Raw genomic sequence first — 24276 nt, forward strand, 5'->3', positions numbered from 1 at the left:
ATTCTTCAAACATTAGACAAGTATCTTTGAAACTGTATGTTATGAATCTAAAATCAATATTGGTGTAAAATTTTCTCTAAGAAGATGTTCAGTTGATTCTCTGAGGTTTTTATTTTCATCCTGGATTTATTTTTTTTTCAGTGATGCTACATTTTCATTGACAATTACCCTTCATTGCCAATGAAACTAACCCAACTAAGAGGTCAACAGAATGACCTGCAGAAGAATTCAATTTTTAACTATAAGAGAATATAATCTATGCCACAGATACTTTTGAATTTTAACTCATTTTTAAGTAGGTATAAAAAATTAATTACCTAAGTTGTACCAGACATCCATCTCGCCACTGAGAGTCCTGACTTCCACAATCGTCTGTCCCAGAAAGTCATCCGACTCCTTCTTGAAGTGCTGCTTAACTCTGGATTTAATGTCGTCATCTTCATCCCATACTCTGACCTTGATTCGATCTGTCGAGTTATGACACTCACTGAAAATAAATGTGCACAGGTCAGTGACTGCTGTTACAGCAATAAAGGGCACATGGTGGAAGCCAAGTGTAAGCCTGAGTAATTTATAAAGAGATATCCATTGAGTTATAAATGAGGATTCCCCTTCCAGCCATGGGTAGTGCAGGTACCTAATGCAGGTAGATAGGAGAAACGTGTGATTAGCTAAACAACAGGCAAATTTCGATCCTGTTCTAATCTATTGCCTGTAGCTGAGACAGCAGAGTCAAGGATGCAGCAAAGATCTTGGTTTAGGTATTTCCATATTTTCTATTTGCAACATTTTTTTGGACAATATATCTACATCCTAGAGAGTCCGCACTAGAACCATAAACTAATTTTATTATCACAGATGTTTAGAAAGTGGTCAGAGTATGAAATAATGGCAGAGTTCTGGGCAAGCATATGACTGATCATTTAGGTTTTGTTCTTTGCAACAAAGCAAACAAACAAACAAAAAACCAAAAAAAAAACTAAGATAAATTACAAAGACAAATGATAAACTTTGTGCTCCTGGCTTCATGGATGCCAGTCTTTGGTGGGCCCCATTGCTTTGAGTCTGCCGTGAAACTGAGCACCACTCTGTGGGAGATGTAGGACAATTATACTCAGTTGAGAGAGGCTGAGCATCACTATGTGGAGGATCCAGGATAAGGATACCCAGTTAAGAGATGTTAGGAAGCAGAGGCAGAGAGAAGACAGAAAAGAAGAGAGAAAATGGCAGAGAAAGTGAGTTATGGGAAAAGATCTGGCTTCTAAAGGCATGACTTCATTGAATAGTTTCCACCCAGGCCTTAAGAACAGTCTCTTCAGCTGTGAGCTCACTGATAATCTGATGATGCTACTGTTCCCATGATCCAATGGCTTCCCAATAGAGCCACTGGGTGGAGATCAAGCCTCCATGGGCCACAAACCTCAGTGACATACCTCATAGCCAAATCACAACACCCAGTATATATAGAAGATACTGTGAAATCAAATTTGATTTTAAAAATCCCTGTGATGTAAGAACAGCCTGTATGTTTTAGTCTGTCAATGATATCTCCATTTCCTCTGTCACCTTTTCTGGATGAAAACTACCCAATATTGCCCACAGGTGTGCAATTGGTCTTTCTCAACTGTATTTTGTGGACTTCCTCTCATGTTTTTCTTTCTCTGACTAACCATTCTTTGAGAATATGCTAGTCACTTGCTCTGGATCACTTTGCCTAGAGCTTGTTAAGTGAGGTAGCAGGTTTAACCCTGTGCTTCCTGACTCTTAGTGTCTTGTCCATCTTGTATAGGAACCTTTACCCTGGGCGAGTTGTGGGCATCATTGATTTTACATTTGAAAATAAACTGAAACTATTTCAATTCTCCCCTTAATTTTGCAACAAATCACAGCAGTATATTGTTACTAATAAAATGACCGGCATTTATATATAACATTCAGAGTGTAAGGAAACTTAATATATTACTTCAATTTATACTATACTAAAACTGTACTTCAATATAATTGATCTACTTTTCTGTTTCTATATTTTATTTAATGCATTAAATATCCATTTAACTTAGGAAAGCATCTATGTCTTTCTAGACTACAAAATTAGCTCTAGGGGCAACATTTACTTAACAATTTCTGACAGTGTCATGTGCTTCTTTTTTAAAATTTAGTCTATCTATCTATCTATCTATCATCTATTTTTGTCTTTGAGAAAAATTCACATACAATGCAAGAAGAACATTTGGGGTATGGCAGGCCTACGTGTAAACTGTACCTCATGATTTTGACTTAATGCAGATGGTTTCAGATCAAAATACTACAGTAACAAGTGAGGTATTTGAGACTCTTATAAACTCTGAGGTATGATTAGCATTTGGCCTTCTAGGCCAGAGATTTAGATGTAGGTTGTGGGCAGAACACCGTGAATGAATTAAAATGGTTCATTGGTACTTAGCCCAACTCAGTTACTAACTCTTTTGCATAAAAATATTCTCTTTTGCATGTTTCATTATGCAGTGAAATATTTTAGATAACAAGTTATATAGGTTAGCTGCTTATCTAGGAAGAGTTCTTCTGGTTTTTGTTTGTTTCTTCGTTTTTATGTAGCTGCTACTGAGAAATTTACCAAAAGAAAACCTCTCTTAAACTTTGAGAAATTACATCACCCACATGAAGATCATTTAAGATAGAGGCATCACCTACACTCTCAGCACATGAAGGGGCTGGGCAAGAGGACTGTGAATTCAAGGGCAGTGACCTTGTCTACATAGGAATAATCTTTCTAAATAGATAGATAGATAGATAGATAGATAGATAGATAGATAGATAGATAGATAGATAGATAGAAGGGAAGGAAGGAAGGAAGGAAGAAGGAAAGAAAGAAAGAAAGAAAGAAAGAAAGAAAGAAAGAAAGAAAGAAAGAAAGAAAGAAAGAAAGAGGAGGAGGTGGGAGAATGGCCTGGCAATTAAGAACACTTGCAGCAACAGCACTCTGCTCTATACCCAAATACTGCCAGGAGAGAGCTGGCCTCCCAGAAGTGCTGACACATCTGTGAGCACAGGTAAAAACCACCACTTCTGTTCAATTTCCTGGCCCAAGAGGGACCCTCCCAGAGCCATCAGGACACAGGAACCAAGGAACAGCCAGTGATAGGATCCTTCTGGTTTCCATCTGCACCCCGGAACTGACCCTGTGCCACAGCTCTCCATACACAAATTCCTCCCTAAGAGAAATGGTCTCCCAGGAGTGTGGATCCACAGGATTGCAGGAGGGACAAGCCAGAGTCAGAGGCAGCAAGACCAGCTAACACCAGAGATAACCAGATGGCTTAAGTCAATGACAAGAGCATAAGCAACAGAAACCAAGCCTACTTGGCATCATCAGAACCCAGTTCTCCCACCACAGTGAGTCCTGGATACCTCAACACACCAGAAAAGCAAGACTCTGATTTAAAATCACATCACATGATGATGATAGAGGACTTTAAGAAGGACATAAATAACACCTTTAAAGAAATACAGGAGAACACAGGTAAACAGCTAAAAGCCTTTAAGGAGGAAACACAAAAATCTCTTAAAGAATTACAGGAAAACAGAACAAAACAGGTGAAAGAATTGAATAAAATCATCCAGGATCTAAAAGTGGAAATAGAAACAATAAAGAAATCACAAAGGGAGACAACCCTGGAGATAGAAAACCTAGAAAAGAGATCAGTAGTCATAGATGTAAGCATCACCACTAGAATACAAGAGACAGAAGGGAGAATCTCAGTTGCAGAAGATACCATAGAAAACAACAACAATATGAACTAACCAGTACCCCAGAGCTCTTGTCTCTAGCTGCATATGTATCAAAAGATGGCCTAGTCGGCCATCACTGCAAAGAGAGGCCCATTGGACTTGCAAACTTTATATGCCCCAGTACAGGGGAACCCCAGGGCCAAAAAGGGGGAGTGGGTGGATAGGGGATTGGGGGGGTGGGTATGGGGGACTTTTGGGATAGCATTGAAAATGTAAACGAGGAAAATACCTAATAAAAAATAAATTAAAAAAAAGAAAACATTGAAACAACAGTCAAAGAAAATGCAAAATGCAAAAAGCTCCTTACCCCAAAACATCCAATAAATCCAGGACACAATGAGAAGACCAAACCTAAGGATAATAAGTATAGAAAAGAGTGAAGATTCCCAACTTAAAGAGCCAGTAAATATCTTCAAAATTATCAAAGAAAACTTCCCTAACCTAAAGAAAGAGATGCCCATGAACATACAAGAAGCCTACAGAACCTCAAATAGACTGGACCAGAAAAGAAATTCCTCACAACACATAATAATCCGAACAACAAATGCACTAAAGATAGAATATTAAAGCAGTAAGGGAAAAAAGGTGAAGTAACATATAAAGGCAGACCTACTAGAATTACACCAGACTTCTCACCAGAGACTATGAAAGCCAGTAGATCCTGGACAGATGTCATACAGACCCTAAGAGAGCACAAATGCCAGCCCAGGCTACTATACCCAGCTAAACTCTCAATTACCATAGATGGAGAAACCAAAGTATTCCATGACAAAACCAAACTTACACAATATCTTTCCATGAATCCAGCCCTTCCAAGGATAATAAAGTGAAAACTCCAACATAAGGAGGGAAACTACACCCTTGAAAAAGCAAGAAAGTAATCTTTCAACAAACCTAAAAGAAAATGGCCACATGAACAGAATCCCAACTCTAACAACAAAAGTAACAGGAAACAACAATTATTTTTCCTTAATGTCTCTTAATATCAATGGACTCAATCCACCAATAAAAAGACATAGACTAGCAGACTAGCTATGTAAACAGAATCCAACATTTTCCTGCATACAGGAAACCCACCTCAGGGACAAAGACACTACCTCAGAGAGATAGGCTGGAAAACATTTTCCAAGCAAATGGTCCCAAGAAACAAGCTGGAGTAGCCATTCAAATATGGAGTAAAATCAACTTCAACCTAAAGTTATCAAAAAAGACAAGGAGGGACACTTCATACTCATCAAAGGTAAAATCTACCAAGTTAGACTCCAGAGAATTAAATAATCCTATTAAAAATGGGGTACAAAGCTAAGCAAAGAAGTTTCAACTGAGGAATATCGAATGGCCGAGAAACACTTAAAGAAATGTTCAACATTCTTATTTATTAAGGAAATGCCAATCAAAACAACCCTGAGATTCCACCTCACATCAGTCAGAATGGCTAAGATCAAAAACTCAGGTGATAGCAGATGTGGAGAAAGAAGAACACTCCTCCATTGTTGGTGGGATTGCAAGCTGGTATAACCACTCTGAAAATCAGTCTAGCACAATGGAATACTATTCAGCTATTAAAAAAATGTGACTTCATGAAATTTGCAGGCAAATGGATGGACCTTGAAAATATCATCCTGAGTGAGGCAACTCAGTCCCAAAAGAACACACACAGTGTGTACTCATTGATAAGTGGATATTAGCCCAAAAGTTTGGAATGCCCAAGATTCAATTCACAGACCATATACATTCTAAGAAGAAGGAAGATCAAAATGTGGATGCTTCAGTGCCTCTTAGAAGGGGGAACAAAATACTCACAGGAGGAAATATGGAGAAAAAGTGTGGAGCAGAGACTGAAGGAAAGGCCATCCAGAGACTGTCCTACCTGGGGATTCATCCCATATACAGCCACCAAACCCGATGCTATTGTGGATGCTGGGAAGCCTGATATGTCTGTCTCCTGAGAGGCTCTGCCAGAGACTGATAAATACAGAGGCAGATGCTCACAGCCAGCCATTAGACTGAACGTAGGGATCCCTGATGGAGGAGTTGGAGAAGGGAATGAAGGAGCTGAGGAGGTTTGAGGCCCCATGGAGGGAGCAACAGTGTCAACAGGCCAGACCTCCCTGGAACTCCCTGGGACTGGACCACCAACCAAAGAATTCACATGGAGGGACCCATGGAGCTGGCAGCATATGTGGCAGAGGATGGCCTTGTTGGACATCAGTAGGAGGAGAGGCCCTTGTTTCTGAGGGTGTTTGATGCCCCAATGTAGGGGAATGCCAGGGTGGGAAGACGGGAGTGGGTGGGTGGGTGGGGGAGCACCCTCATAGAGGCAGGGCAAAGAGGGATACTGGTTTATGAAGGTGAGACCTAGAAAGGGGAAAACATATGTAAATAAAGAAAATATCCAAAACCAAACCAAACCAAACAAAATAAAACAAAGCAAAAACCAAAACAAAACAAAAAACCCCAACCAAACAAAAAATATTTGTAGCTCTTTCAGAGGATCAGGCTTGATTCCCAGTCTCCAACAGGGCAATCACAGCTGTCCAGTTCTGGGTAACCTAATGCCCTTTTTTTAGTCTCTGTGGGCACTTCACTCTCATGGTCCATATGCAGGGAGACACTCATATACATAAAATAAATAAAAAGAAAGTAAAAAATAAAATAAAATAAGGAAACCAATGGCACCCCAAACAAAGCTTGTGTCAAATATCTGAATCAGACAATTGGTGTCTGTCTGCATTTGAATTGCCCACATTCTTGCTAAGTCTACTACAAGGCTGAGGAGCTTGATTGTGGAGTTGTAGTACCAGAGGTCCCAATTTCTAAAGTATACAATAAGGCTCTTATCTGTTGTTTATAGTACATAGATAACATTTTACTTATTTTGAAGTACATCTATTTACTCAATTTATATACTAAACTATGTGTTAATTTAGCTGTACAATGAATAATTTTATATGAAAATGGTTTATTCATTTTAACAGGGCCGGGAACTAACTGCTTCCTATCTGACTCAGGTTCTGTGAATCTTTTATCTAGGAATAGAGGGCGATAGTAACCATCTCAGCAGCTATTTATAGAAACACGGAGAAAATATTATATAACTGTTATCAGAGTGCTGGACAGGGTTTGATATGTATGAATTATTACTATATATGACTCCATAAATTACCTTAATTTACAGCCTGTTTGGTCAGGAAATCTATTTTTGACCCTCTCCAGCAATCACAATAAATATTCATTAAACCTATGACTTTTCACAGAGTAAAATCCCTTTAGAATACTTTTAGTAAACATGATTTTTCATTATTCTTAGAAATACATGCATAAAAATATAGATTTGAGAGAGATTTTACTAATAAGTTGTAGAGATAGCAGGAAGGGAAAATGAATCCACTTTGCTGCCTTGCTGGCAGGTAACAAAGCTGTGAATTAACCAAGGAGGACAGCCCTGAGACAGGGAGTGACAGCAGAGTCCCTTCCTGTCTGGTGCATGGATGGCAGTGTCTGATGATTTGCTCAGAATTCACATTAAAGTTTGCTAAGATGTTAATGCTTTGCTATCTATAAGCAAGATGTCTATGCAGGAAAATGAAAACATGGGGAACCAATGAATGTGCATGGGTCACAGAAAATGAAATGTAGTGGAAATGATGCTAGAAACTCTACACTGACTTTATTGCAGAAGCATATGGATGCCTTTCTGATAAAGCACATCACCAGAATTCATGCTAGGAAATGAGATCTGAGATATTTTTCACCTGCAAACAGCAGGGGCAGTAAACAGGATTGTGTAGATAATGAAGACTGGTAAGCATTTCTGTGCTCTATTCCTTCACAAGGGACACTCTCCCATCTCATCCCGATGGTTTAGCTTTTGTTACAAAATTATAGCAAGACTTTTTCAATCACTAAAGATAGGAATAAGATAAGCCAATCACCAGCCATAACCCAACCATTAGGTTGAGCCCAGGGAACCTGGTAGGGGAGCTGGCGAAAGGACTGGAGTAGCAGAGGGGGATTGTAACCCCATTGGAAGAACAATAGAGGCTGGCCTGACCACCCAATTCTCCCAGAGAATAGACCACCAACCAAGGAGTGTACCAGGAGGGAGCCATGGCTCCAGATACATATGTAGCAGAGGATGGCCTTGCCTGACAGCAATGGGAGGGCAGGCCCTTGGTCCTGTGGGGGATGCTGAAGCAATAGGAAAGAAAAGGATGGATGAGCTGGGAAGCACCCTTATACAGGCAAAAGGGAGGGGGAGGGCAGATGTGGGATGGGGCGTTGGTGGAGGGGTAACTGGGAAGTAGGATATCATTTGAGATGTAAACAAATGGAATACTTAATAATAATAAAAAAAGATACTTGTCTTAGGGTTTTATTGCTGTGAACAGATACCATGACCAAGGCAAGTCTTATAAAGGACAACATTTAAGTGGGGCTGGCTTACAGGTTCAGAGGTTCAGTCCATTATCATCAAGGCAGGAGCATGGCAGCATCTAGGCAGGCATGGTGCAGGAGGAGCTGAGAGTTCTACACCTTCATCTAAAGACTGCTAGCAGAGTACTGGCTGGCAGGCAGCTAGGAGTAGGGTCTTAAAGCCCACACCCACAGTGACACGCCTACTCCAACAAGGCCACACCTCCTAATAATGCTACTCTCTGGGCTAAGCATATACAAACCATCACACTCGTCCATAGAAACAGAAGTAGCAATTATGTATAGATATTACTATATTATACTGTATATGTCTATACAGCTAAAGCATATGCACATATACTTTATAATCACATATGAATGCACATATGCATAAGTGTAATGAGATTACGAAGAGACAATCCTTCCATTAGACTCTCTATTTCTAACTTTTGGGGGGAAGTTGGGGTTCCAGGTTGGAAGTACAGCCACTAGATTACTGCTCACATCCCCACTGAGAGGTTTCTTTATTCTTTTTGCCTTGAAGATTTTGCTTTTGTTTTGACACGAAGTTTAAAATGTCCTCAACCCATGTATTCATCCATCCACCCAACCAGACCCTTATTAGTAGTAATTTTGCATCTATGAATGTGACAGACACGGTTGAGGCTTAGTGAGATTAGATGACCCACCTGAACAACCCTTCCCTGCTTAATGTCAAGGCCAATGTGCTAGTAATTGATTCTGAGTAAATAAAAGGACTCAGTGTGGAGCCTCTGGCAACTCCTCCATGATTCTGCAGAGGACAGCCAGGGTCTCTCCGCACATCTCAATGACTCTATTTCCCATTCGTCTTCATACGTAAGAAGTCTTTTAGACTTACAGAGAAGCTGCAGTACTGACAGAGAGCTTGTTCCTCCCAGAATCCCCTCTGCTTTACGTTTGACATTACATTTTCACAGCTAGCATGTGTTTAGCATATTTCTCATTTTTTCCTCATTATGTCTTGCCAGCACCACACCTTTTCTGAGATCTATTTCATTTATGTGTGTGTGTGTCTATATATATATATATATATATATATATATATATATATATATATATATATTTGCAACTGACTTGAACCTTTTGTTTCATGCTTATGGCTTTATGCTTCAATTTTTAAAAACCCATCAAACACCTTATTTGGATGGTCTCTCTCTACTATTTATTGTTTCATTATACTGGACTATATAAGGCCATTCTCATGAAAGTGCATATAACGTATGTTGAGTGCATTGCCCTCCCATTCCTCTTGCTGGCATTCCCTTCTTCCCCCACCCCTCCCATTCGGTCACCTAAATAGTCTCACTACTTCTTCATGTCATATACACATACATATACACAAAATCTAGAAACCACACAGGGGTGAAAATGTGTGGTTGGAATAGCTATTTTGAAGTCATAGAGCTTCACTTCAAACTGGATTTCACACTTTTTCTATCAATCCTATTGTTCTGCACTTATCTACCACATACACGAAACAGTGACAGAATTAAAGCCAGAAAAAACAATTAGCTTTCTATCTTGTTTCATGACTCATGTGTTTGTTCCACAATGGTTATTTTAAAGCATGAAGGAGCTACAGGCAATAAACCAAAAATGTGTCGTTAACCTTGTGGAGGAGATGGTAGAGCAGAGCTTGAATATTTTAATCACCACAGATAGAGAAACAAGGCCTTTGGAGGCACCGGGGCAGAACAGCTGGCCCAGATGTGCTTACTATTCTGATGAAGTACCAACTGAGACATTTGAAATAATTTAAGATGTATTATGTTTTTAGAAATAGCTATCTCTTGTGAGGCTATGCCAGTGCCTGGCAAACACAGAAGTGGATGCTCACAGTCATCTATAGGATAGAACACAGGGCCCCCAATGGAGGAGCTAGAGAAAGTACCCAAGGAGCTAAAGGGATCTATAACCCTATAGGTGGAACAACAATATGAACTAACCAGTACTCCCCCAGAGCTCGTGTCTCTAGCTGCATACGCAGCAGAAGATGGCCTACTTAGCTATCAATGGGAGGAGAGGCCCTTGGTCTTGGGAAGATTATATACCCCAGTATAGGGGGAACGCCAGGGTCAGGAAGCAGGAGTGGGTAGGTTGGGGAGCAGGGCAGGGGGAGGGTATAGAGGACTTTCAGGATAGCATTTGAAATGTAAATGAAGAAAATAGCTAATAAAAAAGAAATAGTTTCACTTTCAAACATGTGTTATAGTAGATCAGCACTCACATTAGAGACAGCCAGACTACAGACAGACAGTCTACAAGGGGTAGACTGACAGAGAGTCTCCCTCTGCTGCCTGCCACGTAACTCGGCTGAGAACATTGCAATATGGAGCACTGAAAGACTGAGGAAAGCCGGGTGCTCAGTTATTCATAGGTGGTGTGTGTGTGTGTGTGTGTGTGTGTGTGTGTGTGTAAAAGCAGAAGATTCTAAGGGCAATTTCAAAGATCAAGTGCTACCCCAGGACATTCTTAGCACCTTCCTTCCTCTGGTTCCTTAGGTCTCAACTGACAAGTGATGGAATGTTTAGTGGCAAAGATCAGATTAAAAGTAATTCAGTCTCTTCCTTCACCTGAGGCTGCTGAGCATCAGGCAGAGGAAGAGGAATTAAGACAGTGGGTTCAATAGCGAAGAGGCACAATTTCAGGCTTATGGAGTTACATTCTTATATGATGGTCTTGGAGCCCATTTCCTGGAAGCCTGGTAAAATTTCCAGGAAATAGAATGCGCCTCTGGTTTGTCCAGCTTTGGCTGCAGGGAAAGTGATCCCGAGTCGCTGAACTCAGAGCAACAAGAAGACCACAGGCCTGTCCTTCCTGGGATGATGTCCATTCTTTTGCTGTCACTTGATACAGGCCTGTCTAAAGGAGCAGAGTCTATGCAGATGCGTCATATGCCGCATACTTCAGGACCTAGAAGTGAATAGATGGAGTGTATTCCCCACTAAAGAAATGCCAAGGCTGCTGAATTGCTTGACCAAGAAACTTCTTCAGATATATGATAGAAAAGGTATGCATATATTTGTTCAGCAGAATTATTTGCTGTGAGGCAACATGTGTGATTATTCCCAGTCTTACTTTTTACTTAGTGAGAAGGTTTGAACGGTTTCCCCTTCTTTCTCTATAGACACCCACTGGGAGTTTGGGAAGGTGCCCTTAATTTAGGACACAAGATAAATGATAAACTTGACTAAATTCTTATAGATACTACCCAAGACTAGACTTGAAAATACAGACAATGAAATAGACTTCATTTTGAGATGACCTATCTCAGTGGAGGGGGTTCACACCGGTGTCATTAGGTAAGCTTGGGAGTTGGAAAGTTGAGTTCAGATGCTGAGTAGTAAGAGATGGGTAAAGGCACCTTGTTTGCTTATGCAACACCCTCCTTTCCAAGAATTTCTGATGGCCTGCTACTGCCTCTGCCTTGCAGTTGAGGAGAGATGTCTAACCCAGCAAAGAGGACACAACTATTAACGTGCAGTATAGCTGAGCAATAGGGCATGGGCAATGGGCTGTAAAACTCATTAGAGGAAAGAGTGAGAGCAGTCTGGGGCTGCCTCCTCTGCTCCCCCATTTCATTCCAGATGTGAACTAACTTTACAAAGACTCAAAACCAATGCAACAAGAAAAACTGGAGTGGGTCCATCAAGGTTCTAGATGTTCCCTAAAGGGAACATATCTGGAACTTGTGTTGAAATAAACTCATGCTGTTTTTAAACAGAGATTCTTACATAGCCCAGGCTAGCTTTAAATTCACGGCTGTAACATACATAGCCCAGGCTAGCTTTAAATTCATGGTCATAACATATGTTACATTGATATGATTTCCTGTGCTGCTTCAACTCAAGGAAAAGCTGGCAGGGAGGAACTGTTCCCATCCCCACTGCAGATCCAAGCATGTTCGTGTCAAGTATCCTTAAAAGACCCTGGCCGGGGTCAGGTTGGCCCCATGGCTCTGTCACGGGGGAGAGAGAAACAGCAGAATAGACCAAGAGTAAAACTCTTGTAATGCTGAGAACATCTAACAGGTGAACCATCTCTACCAGAGGTTGCCATGGTTTATCCCACGGTATGGAAACACTTGCCTGGGGAGGAAAAAGTTGGGAACTCTGACCTAGGAACTCCAGCACAACTGTTTCAAGGCTTCCCAGTCTTTTCTGCTGGATGAGTACGGGTCCCCAGTTGAATGATGTCATCGCCATCTGTTTGCTATTTCCTCATTTGCTTGGAAGTCTCTTCTGAGGGGACACTGTGCTCCATCTGGGACTCTAGACTGGAACTCCAGTGGGCTGCCTCCCATGTCGATTTTCTGCCCTATATTGCTAAGCCCGGATTTGAGACTATTGCCTTTTGTCTGTCAATCAGGCTGCTGCAGCCGCCTCTGCTGGGTGCTTTGAGTCCTTCATTTGGTGCTGCGCTGTCTATTTACTGCTCTTCCCTGCAACTCACTGTTTATTTTTCCATGTTTGCTTGCTATATATGTAGTAGACTCACACGTTCAGAAGTGGAAGCATGGCTATTATAGGGCATCCTCTGATCTTACACAATACTGAGAATGACATTGTGATTCTCCTATCCTCTAGTGGTTTGAATAGGTTTAGCCCCCATGGACTCATGTGTTTGAATGTTTGACTCACAGGGAGTGACACTATTAGGAGGTGTGACCTTGTTAGAATAGGTGTGGCCTTGTTGGGAGAAATGTGTCACTGTGGGCGTGGGCTTTGAGGTTCTATGTGTAAGCTCTACGCAGGATGAAAGAGCCAGTCTTCTTCCAGCTGCCTTTGGATAAAGATGCAGAATTCTCAGCTCCTTTGCCAACACCATGCCTATCTGGATGCGACCATGCTTCCTGCTATGATGATAATGGACTGAACCCCTGAACCTGTAAGCCAGCTCCAATAAAATATTTGCCTTTATAAGAGTTGCCTTGGTCATGGTGTCTCTTCACAGCAATGGAAACTCTCGCTAAGACATTCCCCCACTGCTACTCCCCAGTGATAAGGTAACAGGTTTAGTCAAGGAAACAAGTTTATGCAGTGCTCAGAACTGAATCTAGGTCTCTGTGGATGCCAGGTGAGCTCTCTGCCAACTGAGCTACACCCCAGCCTCATAAGCCACCATGGACACTTGATGTGAAAATATAAGCCTGATTCTAATTTGGGTTTTGGCAAACGTCAAAGCCATCATTTGCCAATACACTTAGCACTCAGGATTGAGTCAGAAATTCTAACTCAATAAAGTATCAAAAGATTAGCAATACAAAAATCTAGGAGTTGTTTACTAATGTCTTAAACAATTAGGATAAATTGATGAACTGTTTGTATTTCTTAAGGTTGGTTTAGCCTGTGGAGCTCCATCTGTATTTATGATCTGATTCATCACTCTGACTTGCATTTCATTGAAATAAGGATACAGAATGAATAGAATTTGAAAACAACAATAACAACAAAAATATCACACACACAAGAAAAACATCTTCCACACAGAACAAAGAGGGGAGCATGACTTTAATAAACCTGAGCCTTTGTGGCCATTTGCAATCTGGGCTAGGTAGCTCCTTTTAGCAATAGAAAATAAAATATTTTGTCGCAAAAGTTCTTTATTAAAACTGAAACAAGAAAATTGCTCTGAATTTTTCCTATAGTTAAAAATAATACCCTCCCTAAAGAGTGAGGTTAATTTCCAGCTTTATGTGTTTTAATTGTTAAAGTCAGGACTGGGGCTGTTCCTTAGGGCATAATGTATTTTATATTAAACACACATATGCACGTGCACACACACACACACACACACACACACCAACACCAACCCCCCCCCCCAATTTCTTGACAGGTATCCTAGTTAGGATTGCTATTGCTGTGATGAAACACCAGAACCAAAAAGCAAGGTAAAGAAGAAAGAATTTATTTGGCTTACTCTTTCACACTGTAGTCCATCACTGAAGAGCCAGGGCAGTCAGTCACATAAGGCAGGAACCCGGAGTCAGAGACCTTGGAGGGGTGCTGCTTACTGGGTTGCTCATGGGGTCTTGTTCAGCCTGCTTTCTTACAGAACTCAGGACTACCATCCCAGAGAGAGCACCACGCACAATGGGTTGGTCCCCCCTTTATTAATCACTAATTTAAAAAAATGTCCTACAGGAGGCATTTTCTCTATTGAGGTGCCCTCTTTTCAGATGACTGGAGTTTTGTCAAATTGACATAAAACTAGCCAAGACAACAGGATTACTATCTGTGCATTCTCTTAGTTTTTTAATTCATAGGTGCTATAATATGTTGAAGCCAATCAGTACTGGGGCCATTGTGTTTTGATAGCCATCCAAAATGACTAATTTCTTTATTGCAATTGTTCCCATCTCACATTATTTCTAGATTTAGTTTTCAACATAACATCCATATATGTATCTCTTATGACTCCACCAAAAAAAATCCCTTTAACCTAAATTAGGAGAGGCTAATTTACTTCTTAAGTAAGGAAGGCTATCTCAGAATGGGACATCAGGCTGACATCAGTAAAGCCTAATTGCCCAGTGACCATGTTCCTGCTCCATCTCATGCCCTGATCTCTGCGTGTGAGCAGGTATTTAAATAGAAGCTTCGCTGGCAGTTGAGGCAGAACTAACTCACCTCCTGCCTATGCCCCACTCAGCATCTCTGTTTCAGAGAAGAAGCCATAGCTAGCAATGTCCCCATCTCAAACATAGGTTACACAGACATGAACCAATGCATCTCTCTCTTTATCTGCATTGAAGTTAGTCAGGTTACATTATATCAAAATATAGCTGGAATAATTACTGAATATTCTTGCTCTAGTCTTTATCCTTTTCTGCTCTGGTAATTGCACTCTAAAATGTCTTCCAGAGATTGTAAGCAATCTCACTTTAACTCAGGGTGGTGCAGGAGGGCAGGGACAGAGAGAAATCTTCAGTTAGGAATGTGCTGTTAGAGCCATTTTGAGGCTGCCTTTCAGCAAGTAATTAGAGTCTCAACTTACAGCTGAATTCCCTGGACTCTGACCCACAAGACAGAAACAGAATGAGACACTCAGCTTTTACACTTCCTCTCGGCGAGTTATCACAAGTTATGAAACTTGCTCTCATTAAACTATTGGTTTCTCATTTGTTGTTGAATCAATATCTCTCATCTTACTATATCTACAGTCTTCAAAATTACTGAAATAGAGACAAACTCATAAGTTTAAAATTCATTGGCAATGCAGTGAAACATTTCCCCTGATTTTTTTTGGAAAGGGTTTCATTTTGCAGCCCAGGCTGGCTTCTACTCTGGAATCCTCCTGCCTCAGACTCTTTTCAGCCCTCCCACTATAGTGTATAATTTTAGGATTAAACCACCATGCTATGTTATCTCTCCCATGTTCCTACCTTCACTTATCAGGAGCATTTAATTACAGCATTTAGAGAGAACAGCACCCAAAAGTTTACACTTATGCTTCATCAAGCTTGGGAAACTGTAAATTCGTTGTATAAAATGCTAATGTAAAAGTCGTTGAAAATAAAAACAAGAAATCTTACCACCATGATTGAACAATTGTGTTCCTCTTCCCCATCCCTCCCCCTCATCTTATCCATGTCCATACATGTCTGCTGCAGGATATTTGATCACACTGTAAACCCCCAGATTGTGGTGTTTACTGAAAAAACCTGTTTCTAGTTATGGTGGGGCTCATCTCTAAGACATACCTTTAATCCAAGAGCTTTCTGTTTATTGTAAACAGGATTAAGTAAAGTCAACTATACATGAAGTAGTGGACCAAGCAACCAGTTGATTGGGAGGAAACACAGGAAAAGATGCTACAGAGATCAAGAGGGAGTCAGGAGGATGAATAGAGAGACACACAGGAAGTAGAAAGGAGGGGCATTCAGTTTAAGGGTTTTTGAGATGTTATGGGGAAGGAGAGCTTTCTTTTCCTTTTGAGACATTGGCTGAGGAAGAAGGCCAGCTGGGTACTTTCTCTGCCTCTCTGAGCTCACAGACTTTCCCTCCAGCATCTGGCTCCTGAGTCTTTATTGGTGAAATTGAACAATGGACCTTTTGTTACAAACAATACACAAGCATCTTCCTTTCTACTTTTGTGTCCTGTGTATTCTATTATTTTCTCCCTGCTCTTCTACCCTTTTAAAAACTCTTCATAACTCAGAGAAATATACACACATAAAAATTTAAAGGTAGAACCTCATATCACAGGTCATGTGGTATTCCTCTTTCTTAGTCTGTTTGAGCTAATTTAACACAATAACTCCCAGATTTACTCATTTTCCTGCAAATTTCATTTTTCTTTCAGGTTGAGTAAGACTCCACTGTGTGTATGCACCACATTATCCATTTATCTGTTGATGGGCATCATGGCTGGCTGCTTCTGTCCCCTTGCTGTGGTGAATGGAGCAGCAATAAACATCGAATGTAAATATCTCTCTGGAGAATATGGAGTCCTTTGGGTATATGTCCAGGAGTGCTGTAGCTAGGTCATATAGTAGTTCTATTTTTAATTTTGAGAAAACATATACTATTTCTCTCCATCCAGAAGGGCTTGTCTTCCCCACGTCCTCATAAGCACTTACCACCTGTTTCCTGGATGGTAGCCATTCTAGCCGGAGTGAGATGGACTCTCATTTTAATGAGATTTTAATTATTGCTTTAAATCTTCCTTTCCCTAATTGCTAAGGATGTTGAATACCTTTTAAATATGTTTCTTTGTTTCTTGGGTATTTGTGTTTCTTCTTTTGAGAACTCTGTTCTGACTATTAGTTCACTTAATTGACATGTTTTGCTTGGTGTTTGTTTGTTTGTTTGTTTTGGGGGTTTTTCTTTAGTTTAATTTTTGTAGTTATTAATGAAGTCTAGATGTTAACTGTCTGAAATATAGCAAGCAATGGTTTCCTGCCACTGTGTAGTCTATTCAAAGTGCTGATGTTTTCCTTCGATGTGCAGAAGCTCCCTAATTTCATATGAGCTTATTTTACAATCATTACGGTTATATCCTGCTATAAAACATCACAAACAAAACCAACTCAGGGAGAAAAGTTCAGCTTACATGTCTAGTTAACAGTCCAACATGGAAGGAAGTCAAGGCAGGAGCTCAAACAGGAACCCAGAAGCACAGGCTATGGCTTACTGGCTGGCTCCTCATGGCTCCCTCACTCAATCTGCATATATACATATATATATATATATACACATATATATATACACATACATATATATACACACATATATAACTAAATATACATACATATGTGTATATATATGTATATATATATATATATATATAAAATGTCATTTTAGATGAAACTATAAAATAACTTATCCCTACTTCAGTCAGATTCATATGTATATATAGTTTCATCTAAAATGGCATATAATATATTATTACGAATTAGTTTAAAATATTACTAATAAACACATTTATTCCTCTCTTTCTGTTTGTGTATGTGTGTGTGTGTGTGTGTGTGTGTGTGTTTGTATGTGAATGTGTCTGATTCTGTATGTCTGTGTCCAATAGTTTGTGGTTATAACACAGAATATCACTGGTGAAATATAGCCACCATATATGCTGACCATAAACCTCTGTTGAGTGAATATGTAAGATTCTTTCAGCCAATCTCACTGAGAAGTCCATTTTCAGACTTTCTTTTGTTGCTGAGTTCCATGAGTCAGCTGGGAAGCAGTTAGCTTCCAGGAAAGGATGCTGCTCCTAATAAAATGTCATGTATGGATTCAGTTCAGTTTGTCTTAGTCGATAAGTTTTGTTTCTATAGCTTGGCTGTTTTATAACTTAGCCTAGCCTTATTGTTGAATTGGAAGATCGAAAGTGAGGACTGGCAGGTGGGCTTTTGAAAGCATGTGGAACTAACCATGTTCTATAAACTCAAGAAAGCATTATGGTCAGGAAGGAAGGAACAAAGTGCCCTCGATAGACAGAAAGACCATAGCAGCAGGAAAGCTTTCTCTCTTGCCTTCAGGCAGTAAGACCCTCTCATTTTAAAAGATTATTTTATTTTTATCATGTGCAGGTGTGTGTGTGTGTGTGTGTGTTTTCCTTGTAAGAGTAATACCTTAAGAAGGTATCAGATCCTCTGGGGCTAGAGCCCCAGTAGATATCTGTGAGCCACCCACATGGGTGCTGGGAACTGTCTTCCTTGCAATAGAAGCAAACACCCCTTGACTACCCCTCTAGGTCTCTCTGGTTTTTCTTTGGTAAAGACTTTTTATTGAAGGTTAGACATTTCCTGCAAAAAAAAAGCAGCCCCCAAACAAAAACCAAAACAACCCCCCCAAAACCAAAACCAACCAAACAAACAAAAACCTATGTTGCAATGCCAAGCTCTATCTGTTATCTGATGAGTTCTGCTTTGCTGAATGGATGCCCTAGATTCTCATTCCCTCACTATGCACAAGCAGATTAAAACCAAGCTTCCTATTTGAGAAGGGCCCAAGGCATCATTTCTTTTTCTTTTCTTTTTTTTTTTTCTTTTTGGTTTTTTTCAAGACAGGGTTTCTCTGTGTAGCCCTGGCTGTCCTGGAACTCACTCTGTAGACCAGGCTGGCCTCGAACTCAGAAATCTGCCTGCCTCAGCCTCCCATCATTTCTATATCCTTGGTTTACATCTTGGAGCCTAGCACCAAAGGAACATAATGTGCATGATGGATGATGGTGGGTATAGTTTGAGACGACTGTAGTTTAGGACATTGATTCCAGGCAGTTTAGTTTAACAAATGTTTCATGGTGTACTGTTGCATCTTTTTTTTTTTTTTTTAAGATTTATTTATTGTTGTATATGAGTACACTGTAGCTGTCTTCAGACACACCCAAGAAGGGCATCAGATCTCACTAACCTGAACTCAGGATCTCTAGAGGAGGAGTCAGTGTTCTTAACCACTGAGCCACCTCTCCAGCTCTGTATAGTTGTGTCTTAGGAACTGCTTAAACTAAAATATGACTAATAAAGAAAAAAAAGGTGAGCTGTTTACTCCTTCCTTGTCACCTCAGAGCAGGAGAAAGGGTCACTTGCCTGGGTATGAGAAGCCAAGTAAAGAAGAAAAATGAATGCATGAGCGAATTTATCAGAATGTGACAATTCCTTCAGAACTCACTCAGTCCCCGATTTAGTCCAGGGAATTCAACACTGGAAATTGTTCTCACTATGACAAGATGGTGAAAATCAAAACAAAAGAATAAAGGACCCTGAAATGAGTACACTAAGAAACTGTTGACTCTCTTGACACTCCTCCTTGGAAGGATGGAGAAGAAGAGGCTGCAAGGGCCCAGAAGTAGGGTCAGAGGCATGAGGAGGAACTGAAATGTTTGAGTTAACACTGCAGAGGGGCTCCACCCATGAGGAAACCAGACTTTGCTGGGGCTGTTCTTCAACAGAAAAAATAAGGAAAGGAATACTTCAGTTTTTGCCTCCAGGTTCCTGCCTTGAATTCCTGCCCTGGTTTTCTTCCTGATGGACTGACTGTAAGCTGAAATAAACCCTTTCCTTCCCAAGTTGCTTCTGGCCAGCATTTTATCGTGGTGGCAGAGACCAAACAAAGGCATTGACCTTTCACTGTCCATTCTTCTGCTGGTGGACGTTTATGCCTTTTCATTATCAATGTTCTACCACATGTGTGTGCATTTACTAGCGTATCCTTCATGTACAGTTAAGGGATAGTTTGATGGGATCCATTCCTCTGTCACAAAAAGCTCAGAACATCATACATATGCTGAAAGTGTTTAAGTCAAGTTGTTCAGAGTGAATTATATAGACGGAACGGTATGCATATTAATTATTAACCTATAAGCATCTATAGACACATACACCCATGATACCAACTTATCCTCTAGCAATCAAACAGGTGTTCACCCTCATATCTGATTCTTTATTCTATGATAACAAGAATGATCATACTTTAATCTTTTAAATCAGGTAATAGCAAACCTACCTTTTAATACTATATTGATGCTTTAGGGAGCATATCCATCATCTATGAAGTGGTGTGTGTGTTATATTTATATGATATTTTCCCTTTTCCTATCCAATGTATTTAAAGAACAACCACAACCATCACAAAACAACAGCCACCTCATAAAACCTTCTCTTATCTCTTAGGGATTTCTTGGCATTTTTGGCATATTTCCTACCAGAGAGATGAGTCAATAGCAGAAATTCACATCTCAGAAGACCATTCGATTCTCTTGACACCCAACTTTTCTTTCTCTTAGAAACCCCTCCTACCCCAGTGTATTTGCTAGAAAAGGAGGCAGCTGCCTTCCCTAGACACCCTGAAGTGACAGTGAGAGCCTTAATAACAAGTGACAACTGTGCAGTCTCCTTGCCAGATGTTATATGAACGCAAAACTCGAATCAGTGGAGGCAATCTTAAAGGTAAACACTGTTAACTAATCTCCCCTTCTTCCCAAACATCAGCAACACCAGGGCACAGATGCAGGCTTAGAGAAAGCTTCACACCAACCACTGAGGAACGGTAAAAGACAAACCTTAGGAAATTCATTCCAATTACTTTTCTACTTAAATGTAAGCTTTAACCCATTATCTGGAATAGAGCAATTCTGCTTCAGAACTCATAAGCAGCATTGTGGGTTAGCTTTCAGTTCTCTCTAGACACATGCAGTTTTTCATGCAAAATGAGAAGAGACAATGCAGAACCAAACAACAAAACTTCAAGTCCCTGTACAGATGGTATAAAAATCTTAATAAAATCTTGTAGTGTGGCACTGGCATCTGTCTACAATCCAACTTTCTATTATTAAAATGTGAATTTTAGTTACAAAAAAATCTAAAATTTAACATGCATGCATGCACATGCACACACACATACATAGTTATACACAGGCACACAGACATACACACTCATACACGGACATACAGACATGTGTACACACATATACATATACACCTGTATTATTCCAGATATGTGAGTTGGAGACTTCCTATATTCTTGTTTTTTACCAGATTCCAATCTTCTGCAAGCTTTGTAATGAAAGCAAAACCCAATCTGATTGAATAAAGTTACAACTTATTTTAAAACCTGCAAACAAATACTATGCTCTAGATGACTAAAAGATTGGCAGCTGAGGTAAATTCACTTTCATAAAAGATAAGACTTTGGGTCGAGTCATTTCAGTTGCCATTTTTGTAGCTGTAAGGAGTCAGGAATTAGCGATTTCATTGCTTTCCCTTGCATGAATGCTAACCAGAGAACTGGCTTTCTCGGATTGATCACTGGCCACTGGCTGTGTGTGTAGGGTCGACACTAACAAAGCCTTAGCCTCTGAAATCCTCAGGAAAGCCAGTACAGAATCACCAGCCATTTGTTTTTCTAAAAATGAACCTTTCTGTCAACAACTTCACTGCTGGATTACAAACAGATTTTGCTTGGAAAATACTTAGTTTCATTTCAGTCTCTATAATTGAATACGTAAATGAAAATAATGCTGGGATATTTGTTTCAGTTTCTCTTTAGAATTAAACAAGATAGGGCAGGCCAGATGCCTGGAGGAGTAAGGGCATCTGCTGGCAAGGCTGATGACCTGACTTTAATCCTAGAAACCCAGACAGAGGAAGCCGGACTCTGATCTCCATATGCCCATGCTTGCACCAGCCCACCTTATCAAAAACTAAATACATGTAACAAAAAAAAGGATGAAGCAAGGAATAAATAAGCAATAACCTACCATTTAAAACATGGCTTCTGTATTACCAAGACTAAAAGGGACAGTCTATATTTTTTATGTAAATTTCCAAGCATATTATTTTTGCAGAATAGAATCCTACTGAACAATAAGTGTCTGATGCCAGCAAAGACCTAGCCCAGGACCCTAAAATGGAACTATGCCAGTTTCTCTCAGAATTCCCATTGTTTTTTTTTTTTTTTTTTTTTAATACTGTGCCTTCAGTATTATTCCAGGCTCCACAGAGAGAAGATGAAGAAGTGTCACTGAGCTGGAAGCCCAGGGGACATCTTTCTTCCACGTCTGTACTTTAGCTAAGCCAAAGTAAGTTCTTTCTTCTCTATGCTCCCCTGGCTTCTGGTTCTAGTCAAGCATTGCAAATTCATTGAACACGTGCAAAGGGAAATGCCAGGCTGTCTTCAGCCAGGAAAAGGGTCTGGAGGTTTGGATTAAAAATGGATATCTGAGCTCACCCAAATAACTTTTAAGCAGTGAGTACAGAGGAAGAAGAAATGCATTTGGAAGTTGTAAGAGAGCTGCCATCAAAAGAATTATAAGAAGGCTGAAGCCATAAAACAAAGTAATGGGGAAAATGCTGTCATGGATAGGAAACCAACACCAGAAAGCTTGATTTCAAGATAGCCAGGAAGCTTTAACTTTACTTTGTATACAATATTACAGAAGGAGGTCTCAGTCCCAAATGGCTTCAAAAGTTCATTGAGAAAAAAAAAATCACTGGCACACATGAGAACATGGCAATCACGAGGATTAAGTACACTAAGATACAATAACAACAATGTGAACGTGAATACATACACATATGTACCCAAGATAACACTCATTTATACCTAGAGTGTTCTGAGTCCATGTACAAGCTGTGAACAGGTTGCAGTAGCATTATCCCCCCCGCCCCAAGGAACATGTGATGAAAAGCAAGTAACAAGAATAAGAGGCCAAAGGCTGGGGTCCTCGCTTTCCATATGTGCCTTCAGGGAAAAGAGCATCCTTCAACTCCGCTGTAACTGTGATAAGGAAAGCCCGGGACCTGGGATTCCTCTGCTATTCTGAATGGTTTAGATCTGAACCAGATTGTTGGGGACTAGCAATGGCCAAGAGCAAAGCACGGGGGTGACGAAGTCACTGTGGTCTTTCTTTTTGCCTCCTTTTTGATTTTTCAGATTTTTTTTTTTTTTACAAATTTTATTGAGCATCTCTCCATTGGCTTTTGTCTGCTTTGTCATCTTCTTAGCCATAGCATTTTGTTTTCTCATTATCTCAGATATTTTAAATCTCATATATATTTTAAAATAACACAATCTAAAATGTATCTTTTGTTGCACAGTATGAGATTTTTATAATAATAGATTTCTAGCTCTGTTGTTGAGAACACTGGGTAAATGTAATGATGCGTTTTAATAATTACATGTGATGTAAATCTGAGTAATTATTTTTGTTTAAGAATTAGTACATTTTGGAATTTTTATTAGATGTGTATGTGTGTGTGTCTGTTTGTCTGTCTGTCAGGATATGAATGTGGAGGGCAGAGGACAACTTGCTATACATTTGGCTCTGGGTTTCTACCATAGGGATTGAACACAGGTCATCAGACTTGGTGGCAAGTGCCTTTATCCACAGAGTCATCTCAACAGTCCATGCTTAATACTTTAAAAAATAGATTTAAACTACTATGTATCGGTCTGTTATATTTGCTATTGTAATTTTTGTGTTCAGTATTTGTCATTTACTTTCTTACCTTTATAGACATCTACGTTTATAATTGGTATTATTTCTCTTTTTACCAATTTTTTTCTTTTCTTTTCATTTTAAGGAGTTTCTGTTTTATTAAATGCAAGTTTTTAGTTCCAGGGGAATTCTTAAAAACATTCAGCTACGCTTTTTTTTTTCCATTACAAATGCCATAACTCTTTTTTTATTATTAATTTGTAATTTTTTCTTTTATTTTTGAGATTCTAATACAACTACACTCTTCCCTCTTCTCCTTTCTCCCTACTTCCCTCCTTGCTCTCAAATTCATGGCCTTTTTTCATTAATTTTTTGCTACATGCATATACATATATGCACATATAGCCCAGAATATAAGCTGCACAGTCTGTTTCATGTGACTCATTCTATGTTTTCAAGGTTAACCCTTTGGAATTCGATAACCATTTGGTGCGGCTTCAAGCTTCTCTTGAAGCTTCCCGTTTCTTTGTATCTGAAAAGCCTTCGTGTTTTATTTGATTTCTTTGTTTTTAGAAGATAGTTTCTCTGGACACAGCACTGAACTTGGCAGCTCTCCCTAGATAATCTGAAGCCGATCCCACCCTCACA

The 24276-nt window shown here is 39.8% G+C and overlaps 1 protein-coding gene across 1 annotated transcript in view; it reads right to left on the reverse strand.

Annotated features, from left to right (window-relative positions):
* Positions 1 to 24276, reverse strand: part of Unc13c (unc-13 homolog C) — a 502014-nt gene that overhangs the window by 223792 nt on the left and 253946 nt on the right. Inside the window, exon 11 of the mRNA XM_085844784.1 lies at positions 318 to 487. Within this exon, the coding sequence (XP_085700910.1) occupies positions 318 to 487 (170 nt within the window). The remainder of the gene's footprint in view (positions 1 to 317; positions 488 to 24276) is intronic.

This window comes from Mus caroli, unplaced genomic scaffold (assembly GCF_978045245.1).
Source record: "Mus caroli unplaced genomic scaffold, Mus_caroli_1 scaffold_11, whole genome shotgun sequence".
Classification (NCBI taxonomy): Eukaryota; Metazoa; Chordata; class Mammalia; order Rodentia; family Muridae; genus Mus; species Mus caroli.